At 35.3% G+C, this 15,113-nt stretch overlaps 2 protein-coding genes across 5 annotated transcripts; one reads left to right on the top strand and one right to left on the bottom strand.

Annotated features, from left to right (window-relative positions):
- Positions 1-208: 208 nt before the first annotated feature.
- LOC100245772 (squamosa promoter-binding-like protein 6) lies at positions 209-6,434 on the top strand. Of its 3 annotated transcripts, none has more exons than XM_010651725.3 (5): positions 216-524; positions 1,620-2,348; positions 2,830-2,966; positions 4,565-5,344; positions 6,066-6,434. In XM_010651725.3, exons 2-4 carry the CDS (start codon positions 1,669-1,671, stop codon positions 5,323-5,325), a joined length of 1,578 nt encoding a protein of 525 aa, XP_010650027.1. In that variant the 5' UTR covers positions 216-524; positions 1,620-1,668; the 3' UTR covers positions 5,326-5,344; positions 6,066-6,434. The 3 variants fall into 3 exon arrangements, with proteins under 3 accessions (XP_019074698.1, XP_010650027.1, XP_010650031.1); XM_010651729.3 differs by having other exon boundaries at positions 219-524; positions 1,675-2,348; XM_019219153.2 differs by having other exon boundaries at positions 209-2,348.
- Positions 6,435-7,420: 986 nt separating this feature from the next.
- Positions 7,421-9,655, bottom strand: LOC100261225 (protein CRABS CLAW). Of its 2 annotated transcripts, none has more exons than XM_010651713.3 (7): positions 9,312-9,655; positions 8,649-8,777; positions 8,237-8,333; positions 8,090-8,138; positions 7,931-8,006; positions 7,778-7,834; positions 7,421-7,690 (listed from the first exon to the last, which is right to left on the bottom strand). In XM_010651713.3, exons 1-7 carry the CDS (start codon positions 9,402-9,404, stop codon positions 7,664-7,666), a joined length of 528 nt encoding a protein of 175 aa, XP_010650015.1. In that variant the 5' UTR covers positions 9,405-9,655; the 3' UTR covers positions 7,421-7,663. The 2 variants fall into 2 exon arrangements, with proteins under 2 accessions (XP_010650015.1, XP_002263611.1); XM_002263575.4 differs by having other exon boundaries at positions 7,421-7,674; positions 9,312-9,652.
- Positions 9,656-15,113: the final 5,458 nt, after the last annotated feature.

The following is a 15,113-nucleotide window of genomic DNA, read 5'->3' on the forward strand; positions in this document are numbered from 1 at the left end:
TAACAGAAGCTTGAGTCCGGACGTGTTCTTTGATTTGGTTGTAATTCCCCTTTTCTGTCCCTTGATTGCTTTGGGTTTGTCAAACTCTCAAAAATCTTGACTGGGATTCCTGCTTAAAAAATGGGCAATCTTAAGTTTGGTTGAGTCTGGATTGGCCTACAAGTCAATTTAAACCTCATCTTAAAGAGCATGTAAATATAAAATCTTGTAAGTTGTAACACACATACAGGGAATTGTAACACCAGATTAATTTTCAAAAGATGAGCAGTATAGAATGTTGGAGTACAAAGGAATAAGATTTTTCTACTGGCATGGAGAAGGAAGGAGGATAAGAGGAATGAGTAATAAACAGAAAAGAAGTGTCCAATAATGGAAATTCAAGCACCCACAAAACGCTACAAAAGACCTGGACATGCCTTTCCAGGGAAGGTAGTGGAGGCCATGTTGACTCACAGTGTATCCGCTTCGACCGCACCACACTCCTCTTAAACAAAAAAGAAAACCGACGCCACCCTTTCTCTCTGGTATGTGCACAATCGTTTCATTTCGAACCTCTGTTTGGTTGCTCAGAAAATGGAATATACTTTAACACTGGAATGTTTACTATCCTATGCTTTGTGGGTTTTCTTGGGTTCTTCAAAAAGTTTTAAAACTCACCTCGATTTTACTACCTACGTCTGTTATGCTCAGTTGAGGGCTGGAGGGTCTTTGTTTTTTTTGCTTGCTTTGGCTGCAAATGGTGGAAAGTCTTGGATTTGGAACGTTGACTTTTTCTGCTCCCCTTGGTCTACATTTTCCTTGCAACCAAACAGAATGTGTTACATGAATGTTTTCTCAGCCAATTTCTGAGATGGGTGTTCTTCTGTTTACCTTTTTTTTTTTCGTTTGACTCTTTTTGTTGGGGTTGAAGCTTTTGATTGTAGAAAAGAAATAAGTGATATGTGTAATCGGGCTGCTATTATATTCAGTTTTAAAGGACTTCTAGTGCTTTTATCTTTGTATGGTTATTTGGGTATTCAATATGGTTATTTGATCCTCTATTTGGTTGCCAAGAAAGATGAGGAAAGGTAAAAGGCAAAAAGTTTTGAAGTTAAAATAATTGTACAAGACTTGATTGTGTTTATGATTTGGTTATAAGTATTAAAGTTTCCCTTTCTTTTCCCCTGGTTTCTCAGCATCCAAACAGAGTTCAATCTTGCTTTTTTTTTTCTGTTTTTTTTTTTTTTTTGGAATTCTGTTCATGTTAGTCGTTAAAACATGAGGTCTTTCTTCTGTTTTAAATTAATTCTGTCCTTCAACCAAGATGGGATATAATAGATTTTATGGGGCACCAACGATTTCCACTTTGGGGTGTTTTAAACATAGCGGTCGAAATTTTTATTTTTGACTCTTTAATGGTTAACCCAATTTTTGTGTACATTTTTCCGTATTTTTATGCATTTCCAGACGGTTAAGCTGGATTTAGCTTTAGATAGAAGTGCAGCAGAGAGATAAAGTTATTTCTCCCCCTTTTTGGGGGGGCTTTTAAATTGAAGGATACATGTCTGTTATAAAATGAAAGAGATCATTTCTTTTTCTTTTTTTCTTTTTTTTCTTTTTTCCTTTTTTGAATCGTTTAGGCATTTATCTGGTAACATATTCTCTGCAAATTTGGATGCTGTTCTACTGATGGAGTCTTGGAGCCATGCCTTAGAAAAGAAGATGTTTTTGTATTCTGAAGAAATGGATTTAACAACTGATGCTGTTGGGAGAAGTAGAAAGTTGCTAACAGGATGGGACATGAGAACCCCTTTTAATTTTGAAAATGATGGGCTTGTCTTGGATAGAGACGCAGTTGAGAGCATGGAATTCATGGAATTGGATTCCCCTGATTTGGTGAGAAAACTGCTTCCCAGTAACCCAAGTGTGGGGTTTTTAAGTGGTGAGATTGGTAGAAATTCTAGTAAAAGAATAGTTTCTCCTACTAATATGGTTACTTCAAATCCAATTTTCGGGGGAGAGGAGTCGAGTTCGAGGCTTTCAAGTTCTTTCATGGAGTCAAACAGTCAAGATTCCTCAATAATTGATTTGAAACTGGGGAGATTGGCTGATTGTATAGATGCCAAGAATAACAGATGCTCAAAAGAGGGATCAGTTTTATCTTCACTAGCTTCATCCATGCCGGCAAAGAGAGCCCGCACCACGAGTGTGTGTTCTCAAACTCCTCTCTGCCAAGTTCATGGTTGTAACATGGATCTTAGCTCCTCGAAGGACTACCATAAGAGGCATAAAGTTTGCGATGTTCATTCAAAGACTCCCAAAGTTATTGTTAATGGCATTGAGCAGAGGTTTTGTCAGCAATGTAGCAGGTTGGCCTTCTCTTCTCTAGCCTTCACATTCATTTTCTTGCCCTTAAATTGCAATACTTTCTGTTGTGCATGAGATTATCCTTTGTCATATTGTAACAATCTCATTTGATTCATTCTTGCACCATTTTACAATGGATTCTGTCTTAATAAGTGATAAATGTGTCAGAAACCAAACATACAGGTATGCCTCATGTACACAGGCAGTATCCAAAGCCTGTATCATAGGTTTAGATGTCATTTTTCAAGCTTTTAAGAATTATAGAGGTTTCAGGTTTGCTTTGCATTCAGGTAAGATCTACAGTTGGCTTCTATTATAAGGCGTAACTGATCTATATCTATGAAGCTTTTTAAACTTTTTTTTCTTGATGACTTGTAATTTCACCATTTGAGTTTATCGTTCATCCTGCTGATGTAACATGTCAGTTAATTAAATTTCTTAGTTGTTATTTTCATTATTATCAGTTGTAATTTTGGTTACCAGGTTTCATTTGCTGGCTGAATTTGATGATGGTAAGCGGAGTTGCCGTAAACGGCTTGCAGGTCACAATGAGCGTAGGAGGAAGCCTCAATTGGATACTCACTCTGGTAAACCACAGAAACTGCTTCAGTCATATCCAGGTATTAATTACTCAAGCTATCTAATATGGTTTAGGAATTATAAGTTCCTTTCACAAATGTATCTATATAAACTTCTACAACCCTTATCTTGACACTCTTGTTGCATCTCCTACTTAATTACTTGAGTTTGTTTAGGACAGAAGTTTATGTAAATTGACTGAAATTATAGTTTAGACATTACTGTATTTGGTGAGATTCCCACAAAAGGTACTTGTTAGATATTGGATCTCCTACTTCCTCTTATGTAGTATGGTTCTTTTTGGCTCATGTCATTTTCCATATGTTGGAATTGAAATTCCAAATGCAGAATCTTACTTGTTTTACTGAGGAAACTTCCTTAAACTTCAAAGTTCAACAAAGGATCATGAAAAGTACCATAAAGCAATTGGTTAGTTTTGGAAGACCCAAAGATGCCAAGATAAATTGTGTAACTTCTATATTTTATGTGTTATACTTTTATGCATAGGACTGCTCTAATTTAATTGATCTAGGTGCTTCGTAAGACATGATAGTGAAAACCATTTGACAGAAAAAACAAATAATAGTGTGGTTAGTTCTGAAAGAAAGTTGATAAATAAATTGTGTAACTGTATACTTTGTTTATTATTTTGAAATATCTTGAAGGATGAGTGCTTCCACTGATGGAGTTTGTTCATAAAATCAAGATTATATTTGCTATTCTTTAATACCACTATAGTTTTGAAAGATATCCCAAAGTTGAGTCCTTTTGCTGGGTCAATTTTCATACTTGTTTATAAAAGGGAAGTTTTCCATCTTAGGAATACTTTCCGCTTCCTTATTAAAGCAAGGAGGGAATGCCCATTTCACCACCCATATCGAATGATTTTCTAAAAGCAATACTTTTAAATATTATATAAAGTAAGCTATCAATGCCCCCTCGACTACGCATTAAATAATCGATTTTGGATCCATCTCATAGGTGGACTATGAGCTTTGAGTTTCCTCGAACATTTCATATGTTTTGTGGTCCTAGGGAGTCATAATAGACTGATAGAAATGATTGCAAAGCATCAATGAAGGAAAAAGTGTCTGATTTGCAAGTGAGGGGAGAAAGGGAGTGTCTGTTTGCGACTAAGTAGATAAAAGAGGCAAATCATGGAGGAAAGTTTTAGAAAATTCCTTTAAGGAAACAGAAATTTTCCTCTCAAAATAGTACATACTTTGAAGTGAGTAAGGGGAGTGTCTGTTCAGCAAATGCACTAGTACATACTTTTCGAAGTCCTAGATGTGTTCCTGTGTTTTTCTTTGCTTCATTTTCCTTGTGTAAACAAACCTAGGAAAATAAAGCGAGTTTCCCTTCTCTTCCCCTCCTTCCCTCTCTGGTATTCCCTTTTCCTTTCCCCTTGTATATATGTAATGAATCAAATGAAGGTGTCAATGATAGATTGGAAATTACTTGAGGTTGCTTTGAGATACTCCCTTACCTTTTTATTATTTCTCTGTGTGACCTAAAAAACGTTGTAAATTTTAAAAGCTTTCCTTCAATACTCTATTGCCCATTATCTTTTCATAGTTCTGAAGTTCCATTTTAAGACTAGAAATCTCACCATTTTCTTAACATTTTTCATGTTTGACAGGCACCAGGATTCTGGGGACTTCCTTAGCAAAGAGACCACCCTTTGTTTTCCAGGACATACTTCCTGGCAGTGTTTATTGTCCAGATGGATATGGACAAGCTAATCCATCCAGGAGCATCAAATTAGAAAAGGAGCCAATTTACAGCTCTCAATTAGTGATACCTATAAGTGGGCAGTTGCCTCCAAAATCCTTTCTCCATCTTTATGGCACCGAGAGACAATGTCCTCCTGGGTTTCTATCATCTGGAACTGAGGACTGCACTGGCTTTTACCCAGCATCAACAGTTCAAGAATTACCTGGAGTCTCAAAATCCAATTGTGCTCTCTCTCTTCTGTCAGCTCAATCGCAGGACTTGTCAAACCATTTGATGGGAATTCCAATGGCTAACCCCCCCACAGTCCAAGGCTGTCATGCTCATTACAGTGCAGTTCACAATTCTGACAAGCCAATTGGGATGAGTTCTTTGGAAAAATTTGCATCAAATGGTTCCTATTCATCTAGGATGAACTCAGTGGAAGTTGCCCAGATGGGGCCTGTAATGCTCCCTGATGGTGGTAATGCTGTTAGCTTTGAAGTCCGCACAAACAGGAATTTTCAGGGATCTGATTTTCTGAATGCTAAGTATTCTCACTCTTCTGAACGTGAACCTACAGTTGATTTACTCCAATTGTCATCACATCTTAAAAGAGTAGAGTGGCAGAGGAATTATATGCATGTGAAGCAAGAAAATGATGATTTTCACTGTTTTCCTACTACTTAAGGGCTATTGAAGCATCAAGGTAAGTAAACACGTCCATTTGGATATTCTGTTTATTTTTCCCGTGCTAAAGTTCAAAACTGTATTGATATTTCTTTTTCTCATGCTTGGAAGTGAGAATGCTTTTCCATCTAAAATATTCATAAATGGCATGCTATTGGATGCATGATAGCCTGGAGATCCACATGCCTGTGATGGTGGACATTGAAATCAAAACAAAGGACGATAAGAAATAAAATTTTAATAGAACTGTATAGCATGATTGAAGACATTAAAGGCAAAAGAAAGGAGCACTTGCGTGGTTGAGCTGAATAACTTTTTAATGCTGCAACTAAATGTGGATACTTGGGGAATGTGATGAGTTCCTCTTAACTATGAGGATCCATTGGTTCAGAGTGGGATTTCTCTCAATTATGTAGACGCATTTCTAATGTGGATTTTTTACTCGTGATGTGATATCTCACATCCACTAGAGAGAGAAGTTCTGCTACAATATATATAGTGGGTTTCTCTTAACTATAACTATGTAGACACGTTTCAAATCCTGAGGGTCCGTTTGGTCCAGAATGGTTAATGTACAAGGAGTAGGTCATCACAAAAAAATTATCTCTAATTGAGGGTTTTGAGAGGCACGGTTCCTTTTAACTATGTAGACACATTTTATGGAACAAACTGATTTTTTATATGTCAATTTACCCAAATCTACCTTGCAGATTAAATGAGAAACATTGATGTCAGTGCAGGTTAAGGAGGGGCAGCTAAAGAAAGGGCTCATGGCATAGAGTTAACTAACTAGATTGATGCACTCAATAAAGGGCTGGGGAAATCTTTCGGCAGTGTTAACGATGCTGTGCCTTTACCAACAGTGAATAATTAACTGTTTGCTTGGATTTGGCAATGTTAAGTCCTGTTTGTTTCATTTCATATGTTATTGCAGTATGCTGCTTCAATCATTCCCATTTTACTGAAGAAAAGTTAACTGTTCACTTGAACAAGTCCCTGCTGTGTGATAATCCTGTATTCCCCTTTAAAGGAGCAAGCTTCAGATCAAAGGACAAACTAAAAAGCCAATAAGAAGAAATACAAAACAATGCTCTGTTTGAAGATTAAAACCTTTCATGGGCCTTTTGGTTGATTACTTGTTAGTAATATTTGAAAGTCTCAGTTTCTTCTCAGGGTTTGATCCCCCGAACAGTATATTGAAAAGAGGATGCCGGAGAGAATGGTATCATCATTACTAGTATTACTGTTATGATTATCATGGCTTTGGTCTTCATCATATCATTATTATTTGGAACAAGATTGGTGTTTCTGCTGCTCTTGGAAGGCCACTATATTTGTTTAAATTATCCAAATATTCGGGGAATCTAGACCAGGCCAGGCTTTACAGAATATTTATATCCATATAAAATGGAGATCTCCCTCTTACAATATCTATTACCTTTTTCCACTATTAGTCAATTGAGGCAAAAGAATCATCATCTCATCCACCCATGAAGCCACCTATAGTGCTCAGTGCCTTTATAACCAATGAGTTCTAAACCTCCATTCAAAAAGGTTAGTCGGAAGAGGCCATCAATGCCCATTGGAATTCAATTTGTAACTTTCAGAAAGAGTTGTTTCTCTTGGTTCATAAGGCATGGAAGGACCATGCCTTTGTGCCTGTGTGGCTATTTGCACCCCACTACTGTCTTGTCATGTCCAAGCACTCAGAATGATATTGCCAACTTCACATACTGTGTGGACACCACTGATGGCTAGTTAAGATTCTCAGGAAGTATTGCAAACAATGTCTTAGCAGAGCTTTTAAGCATCTATACTGCACTTTAACATGTGATCACTAGCTCAAGGAATATGTTAACCAAACCCTTTTTGGGGTTCAAAGAAAGAAGAGATGTTAATTAAATAAACAGGAATCTCATTTTTCAGTCAAAGAGGAACCCAAGAATGACCCAAAAATCTGTTGGCTTAATCCAAGTCCAGAGATATTGTTGAAGTGAATCCATTCATTAGTATATCATAATAAACACACCAAAAGCAGGTGAAGAAACTAATTAAGAGTAAATGATGATAAGCCACCACCACTCTTCAAGGGATATAAAAGCTCAAATGCTGAACAGAAGTAACTTTCACAGCACCACAAAGCCCAAATGAAAGGATTAGCAGATAGTTGTTAATACCAAATGCTACATGATTTCGACACCGATGCAATAGTTCATTGAGTGATAACTACCGTTAAGCATGATTAAGAAGTAAACAGATAACAGAGTTTGAGGAAAAGCCAATGTGCTCAAGTGGATCTCCAATGCTTCATTTTCATGGCATTTCCCATTACACTAAATTACTTCATTCCTGCAAAATCAAAGCCCTTAATGTAGACCAAACCAAATATCTCAGTGGCATGAACTAAAACTCTATGCATTTTCAAAACAGATAGAAGATCATGCCTGCTTACATTGTTACTGCTCTCAGAAACTGAGCCTGCTGGTGAATTTGGGATGTACCTAGCCCACTGTGGCAGGCAGGTTAGATTAAATGAAATTGAAATAAACTCGTGTTGCTTTGGGGAAGATGGTTTGCATAAATCTTAAGCTGAAAGTTAACTCACATTTTTCGCTGCTGCACTGAAAGCCTCTCGATGGGGTATCTCAGGATTGGCTACTTTGATGCGTTGTATTTCCTCCCTTTCAAGGTAAAATATACGTATAAATGAATATATGGCACAAAAACATTACTTATATTTAGTCAAGAGTTCACTTCTCCTTACTTCATAAATCGATTGTAAGCAGATGGGAGTCTGTGTTTTTTTTCGGGTGCTGCAAAAACAATTCAATGGTGAACCATAAGAAATATGTGAAAGTGTGTTTGTTATGATTCAATACTGTATAGAAGAGGAGAAGGATAGGGTCTCCACGTTTTACAACAAAGGGTGCTTTTGGGGACACTGGCTCGCTGGATGTTGATGAAGATGATGATGAGGACTGGCCCTTTCTGAAATCATTGCAAACACCCTGCTTCTCCATGGATAAACAACTTCCCCATTAACAACAATCACATCAAGAGAAAAGGATAAAGAAAGATGTTTATTCACATTCTCAAGTCAATAAAAAAAGGCTAATATTTTACCTACTATTTTGTATTACTTGATCAATTTATAAGTGGCTAGTAATAGTTCTTCTGCAATATATATATTTGTCAAGCAAAACCATAGCTAATTGATGAACAGGAGAAAAAGAAAAAGGACTTCAACAAAAACAAGAAATCTATAGTCATATATGGTTATCATTTCTTAATGGGAGATACAGAATGGTGGTGAGGAGAGCGACCTGAAGGCTCATTTGATGGTCAAGGCATTGGCCCTGCAGTGGAGGTCTGGTGCTAAGAAAGGAGAGGTTACTGCAGTGGCCACATTTCACTGTCACAGTGTCCAACAGCCGTTTGCATGGAATCCCAACCTGTAAATAGCAAGAATAAACTGCTCATGCACAGAGAGATTAAAAGCACATGACAATTGTTGTATATGCTGCACACACGCCTCATAGCCATTTTATCCATAGAATGGAACCAACAATAACCTGTTCTTGCTCGACCTTAACTCATGAGAGGTTAGCTGGTGTGATTTATATCAATATTGTTACTACTACATTAAGGAAAAACGAAAGAGGAAGAAGAAGAATACGTGTTTCTTCATTATCAAAGATTAAAAGCATCTCCTAAGATTGGATTTGAAATTTGCTTTCCATAGATTTTGTTTCTGTAATCAAATATACATATTTATACATAGAGGAAAGAAAATTTAGTCCATATGCACTATGAGGAATATCCACCGCCTCTCTAGACCATGCCCTCTCCAGTAAGGGTATTACCAAAATGATTCTTGCAGATAGTGGAAGATGGATAAGACAGATAAGATACATATGTACATATATATATTTATTGCTTTCTAGTTGGAAGAGTGTGCATGTATGATGGGCGTCTACGTGAATTACCGCAAGAACAGTGTTACAGAAGTTGCACCGGACGTAGCAAAGATGCTCAGATGGTGGAACCAAATCCATGGTGGCTTTCTCTTCCGGGTTCATAGAAGAAAGGGAGGAAGAAGAAGAACAAAGATATATGGGTTTGAAATTTGAAGTGTGAGTATGAAAGGTGACAAAAGAAGATCTAGGGTTTGTGATGAGAAGAGGTGGGTGGAGTTTGAAGATTAGTGTGGAATATCAAATTTAGGTTACCATACTGGTCATACTTCCTGGGCTATAGCCGAGCTTGCAGATATAAAATTATACTTGCACACGGGTGACTTCTTCACTCTCCAAATTATCGTGATATATTCACTCTTCTTCCAGTTCTGAGACATCTCACATAAATATATATGTGTATATCTCAACCAGTGTGTAGAGAAATCCTATATATCCAAATTTGTGGAGATTAGTATATTTCCACTGAGGCATGTCAAGAGAAGAGAAATTGCGGTGAAAAATAATTATACTCACACAATCACTAATATGGATTTCAATTTGTTTCCATGCACTTAATGACTGGGACTTGACGCCTATGTTTCAAGTTTATTTGGTTTGATGATGGGTGGTTTGGGCCCAATGTTCATCAAAATCAAAATCACACACATTGGTGGATTCAAACCATGATGTGGGAATCCATTTGACAGGCCTAGAGTACTAACAGTTAGTCGTAAACTTGATGTGATTGTTGTAACTAACAGTGATAAATTAAGCTAAGCCCCCAACTAGGAATGCTTCCAATTCCTCAGCGCTGAATATTGTAACAACCCTTCATAGTTTTAGGTAAAGAAACAAGAGTAAAAATCATGATAGAACAGTTGAAGTTAGCACTTGGACAAAGTGATCAGGATAACCAGTGCTTGATTAAGGTTGTTATATAGGAGACTCTGGGGCCTATAACCCAAAGAGGCATCCAATCCCATCCCAAAATGATGAACTACCTCTGATATATGTGGCCTCCTTACATCACCTCCAAGCCTATGAAATGATCGGATTTGGCTATCAAGACAGAACCCCACCTTTAGTGTAAGCTTTTAACCACATTAATTGAACTTAAATCTCTAATATTGATGAGGCCCCTATGTACTTGATTTCTGAATGCACTCTTAAGTAGAAACTTCATTCTAATCATCTATCATATATGTTAATTGACATGTGATTTAACATTTGTTGGGTACATATTTTACTTGTGTTGGGGACTTGTTTGGTCATATCTATTAATCAAAAGAAGCACGCATGATATTTCTGCCTCTTGTATCTGCATGATCCAATCCCATGAAACTCATTCTTCTGAATTAAAGAAGATTAAATGTCACGTGGGTCGAAAATATCAAGAGAAGTTGAATGGAGGAGAAGATCAGACTTGAGAGAGAGAATCATGAAAAGATGGTGGAGAAGGAGAGGATATGTAGGAAGAATGCGAAGGACTGTGGTGGACGAGTCTGTTGTGGGTGCAAGTATAAAGATGGAAAGATGAAAAAGACTGGTGCTAAAATCACATGTCACTGTCGCAGTGAAATCGTGTCATTTTGTGATGGGACTATTCCTCCATTTCCAAACATGGAAAGGATGTGTTTTTACACTTGATCCCTTCAACTTTCTTTGCTGGTATAACTCCCACTTTCCCAAGGCCTCCTTCCTCCAGGCCTCTCTTTACTCAGATATTCCCCCACCCCATTTTTCCTTTTTTTTTTTTTTTTTTGTCTGTTTTTTCCTTCTCTGATAACTTCACCAGAGAGCACGATTTTGTCTCCACGAGATTCCCATGTCTTCCTCCACACCTCAACTACACACTTGATCATTAACGGATTTGGGCACAATCATTTGATCTATGCTCACCCCCTTTTCTATCTACTTTGAGAAACTTTGATTAGACCTCTCTCCATGATTCTCTTCTTTTTAAGTTTCTTTCTCAAGACCATATTCTTCTTTGGTTATGGATTTCTAATCCCAACATTCACCTATTTTTCTTTTGAATAGTTCATATGGCCAAGTGATCAATAAACAAGAGTAATTTTATTGTAAGGCCCTTCCAATCCTAAATTCAAGGTTATAAGTTGCTGTGGTCAACCATCCCAAAATCATAGTTTATGCAAATATCAGTAATGGAAGAACCATCCTTCACCAGATTAATAGAACTTTTGGGCACGGTTCTCACCACGCCCACAACTATAAGTGACATATGTATGGTCATGGACAATCTGACCATGGTTATAATTATCGTTTTTTGTTAATTACTACTAAAGCTTAGTGACTATAACTTTGTTTTCTTGTATTGATCAGCCTTACATACATGAATTTGCTTTATCTGTAAATTTCATTCGTGCATACACTTTTGTATAAATCAATTAAATCCAAAGAACCAAAGATAAGATCAATTGATGGATTATCAATTAATTAGTAATCTTTGCATCTCCATACCTATTGAAATATCAAGAAGAGATCTATGAGAGAATGGCCTTTTGGTTGTATCAGTCACAGCAATTGCAACCATGTATATACAAGTACAACAGATCTACAGTATTTTACGTATGGACAACACATATCAAGGCACAAGAAATGGGTAACGGCTAATATGGTTGGGCAAATCATGTGATTAACAATTTGTGTGCAGATCTTTCATGTAATTGATTGTTGTGTAATTGGTTCAAATTATTTTCTTTCCTCACATGCCTTGGCAAGATGGTGGATCCTTGGAGAACACCAGCTCTGGCTCTAGGTGCGAGCAATCTTTGATGTAAAAGAGGCTTGGTTAGTGCATCAGTTAGCTGGAATGATGAGAACTAAGACACTTATGTTGGTTCAAGAAACTCGACCATGGTGTGAGTGGTGATGGTAATGTTGAGTTGTTTGGTTTCAAATATATTGTTGCAAGAGTGAGTGATCATGGGATGAATACAAAGTTTGGAGCAAGAGGGGCAATGCTTAAAGATATGAGACTAGGAAGAGAAGAGTTGCTTACCAATGGGTCTTTGAGCACCATGGTTTTTGGCTTATAGGATGAACTATCAAAAACAAGAAAGACATGCATGAGTAGGTCCCTATTTGAATAAGATGTAGAAGATGACATAATGGCCGTCATTGTTGAGCATAAGTAGGAAAACAAAAGGAGTCATGATTACAATAGCAATGTGAGTATGAGGCAAGTCATGTGCATGATGGGACCAAGATTGAATGGTGTCGTTGGAAAATACACATAGGGATAAGAAAGCAAGATTCTAAAAATGGGAGAATTGATCCTCTATAAAGATGCACATGTCGAGAGATATATAATTTATTGGTAGACGGATCAAGGCATACATATATGGACTTTGATTTCATAAAGACAAAGGTTTGGATTTAGGTTCAAGTTTATGATGGGTGTAAGGTTTGAGTCATAGATAATATGAACAATAAAAAATCTTAACTTTATTATAGTTAGGTAGTGCACCATTGAAATCACCCTATTTTGACTCTAAGTAAGAGAAGTATTTGATGAAATTTTAAACTAATGATGATTAAGTATATTTAACCCAAAACCCTATACACACACACTATGCAACTTAAATTAAAATATTTTAAACTAACAAACAATTGCACACTTATTCAATCAAAGCAAAAAAAAAAATTGCACAAGTAGAAAAATATATCAAAATAAAGTGAACAATTACAATACATTTAGAATTACTACATGTAGCCATCTCAACTTCATGAACTCACACTAGACCTAGGTTAATGTTAAACCATGGTTTTTGAAGTAAAAATACAATAACCAACAAGCTGATCAACGAAACACTAACATTAACTCCAATGATCAAATATGATATATTAGACCAAGGTTTGATTAATTTCAATTTTGATGATTAAAAACTAAAAAGTAAGGCTTAGATATAATAACTTTATGCTAAGTATGATTAGATAAGAAGATTTTCAAAAAGACAATCAAGAAAATATATCAAAATAAAATAAAATAAGAAGAATGAGAAAACCTCAAAGAGATATCCTAAGTTAATTTTTCGATCTCTTATACTTTTATTTAAGTATCTAAAATATTCCAAATATCTAAATTAATTTTATTCTTTTGCAAATTGGATGAAGAATCCTTCTAAATGAAACTTGTGATTAGTGTTATTCATAGTTAAAAATGTTTTTAAAATGTTAAGGAGTTTACTTAGTCAAGTTTCTCTAGGGATTTTGTGATAAAAATGCAAAAGTTGCAAAAACTAGAGAACCCCTTTATATATTTTTCTAATAATTTTTATGAAAAATAAAATTGATTATTTCAAAGATAATACTCATGTTTTGACATGTATTTCATTACTAAGAAGTTCATATTGAAACTAACCCCTTAAAGGTTACTTCAACATCATTTTTTTGTTATCTATTTAGCCCGTGGTTGACCAAAGTGTCAACTAGTTGAGATGGAAACATCGACTTGTTAAAGGACTAGTCAACCAATTGCTCGATTAAACGAGTTTTTGGGATCTAACAATTACTTGTCGATGCATTAAAAACTTAATGGTTAGTAGCTAATTCAATTGGAAGGTCAACCAATCGGCCTCAAATTGTGCTTAAAAACTAATTTGGATTTCTAACTCCTATTTAAAGGTTCCAAACTTTATGTATCATAGGAGAAAACTTCAAATCATTATTGAATCTTATTTGAATCTTAAAGAAAAGTTTTTAGTGCACTTTATTCCTAAATTTGCATTTCATTTTAGTGCACCTCAATCTTAATTTTATCTTATATTCAATTGAGCTAGTTTGTAAACTAGGAGCTCTTCATTCAATTGTAATCTTATGACATATTGCAAAGTGTGGGATACATCGAGAGCTTAAGAGTAAAGCATCTCTTCAAAGAGTGTTTTAGAACCATATAATCCAAACAAGATTAATTTAAACTTTAACTATAAAAGTTTTAGTAGAAAAGACTCATTGGAATCATAATTCATGCATAAAACATGAAATCTTATGTTAGAAGCCTTATTAGTAGAATCTTTACTGGATTAGAACTTGAGGAGAAGGGAGTTGTACCAAACCACTACAAAAATTTTAAGAATGCATTTTTTTTATTTCTTAACTATTTAATGTGAGAAATTGTTTCATTTATTGTTATATGTCATATTATTACTTAAATCGTCTTTTATATATTTATAATTGTATAATTTGTAAAAATAGACTAACTCCTAATTCATTCCTTTTTGGGTGTAGATTTAGATTGTGATATAATAATGAATTAGTAAGATCATTATGAGTAAATATTAAAATGTTCAAATAAATTAAATTAAGAATCACACAGAAAGTGTAATCACATGTGTTTTGTACATCTAAAATAAGACTTGTGCAATTGGTTATAAATATAAAAAGGATGATCCGACCTAATCTTACCTTATAGGAGGTTGGTAGAATTTTCCTAAATAAACTTTAGGACATCTAATACTCCAAAAAGTCATTCTAAGACCTTAAAGTTCTATACATAAAATTTTGCTAACCAAACCCTAAATGGGTAAAAAAAAAAAAAAAGATGTTTTTAATTAAAAGAATCCAAAGCACCCTTTTAAAAGTAATCATTCAAGCTCAAATAATATAAAATTCAAAGTTCGTTAACATTAGCAATAAATTAAAATAAACCAAAATTGACTAAATACTCAAAACTAGATCAATCGTTAATGATCCTCATTGAAATGTGAATATTATTATTCTTTTCATATATTTTTACCATTTTATTTTTTGCAAGAGTATTGTCATTGTTTTTATAAGTTTTTACAACGTTATTATCGTGATAACATGTTA

Source organism: Vitis vinifera, chromosome 1 (assembly GCF_030704535.1).
Source record: "Vitis vinifera cultivar Pinot Noir 40024 chromosome 1, ASM3070453v1".
Taxonomy (NCBI): Eukaryota; Viridiplantae; Streptophyta; class Magnoliopsida; order Vitales; family Vitaceae; genus Vitis; species Vitis vinifera.

Excerpts from the sequence above, each read along its gene's own strand:
- LOC100261225 (XM_010651713.3), bottom strand. The coding sequence starts at position 9,404 with ATGAACCCGGAAGAGAAAGCCACCATGGATTTGGTTCCACCATCTGAG. Across the intron at positions 8,334-8,648 it reads ACCATCAAATGAGCCTTCAG|GGTGTTTGCAATGATTTCAG; the intron begins GTCGCTCTCCTC and ends ATGGAGAAGCAG. Across the intron at positions 8,139-8,236 it reads AGCACCCTTTGTTGTAAAAC|CACCCGAAAAAAAACACAGA; the intron begins GTGGAGACCCTA and ends TTGTTTTTGCAG.
- LOC100245772 (XM_019219153.2), top strand. The coding sequence starts at position 1,555 with ATGAAAGAGATCATTTCTTTTTCTTTTTTTCTTTTTTTTCTTTTTTCC. Across the intron at positions 2,349-2,829 it reads TTTTGTCAGCAATGTAGCAG|GTTTCATTTGCTGGCTGAAT; the intron begins GTTGGCCTTCTC and ends TTTGGTTACCAG. Across the intron at positions 2,967-4,564 it reads ACTGCTTCAGTCATATCCAG|GCACCAGGATTCTGGGGACT; the intron begins GTATTAATTACT and ends CATGTTTGACAG.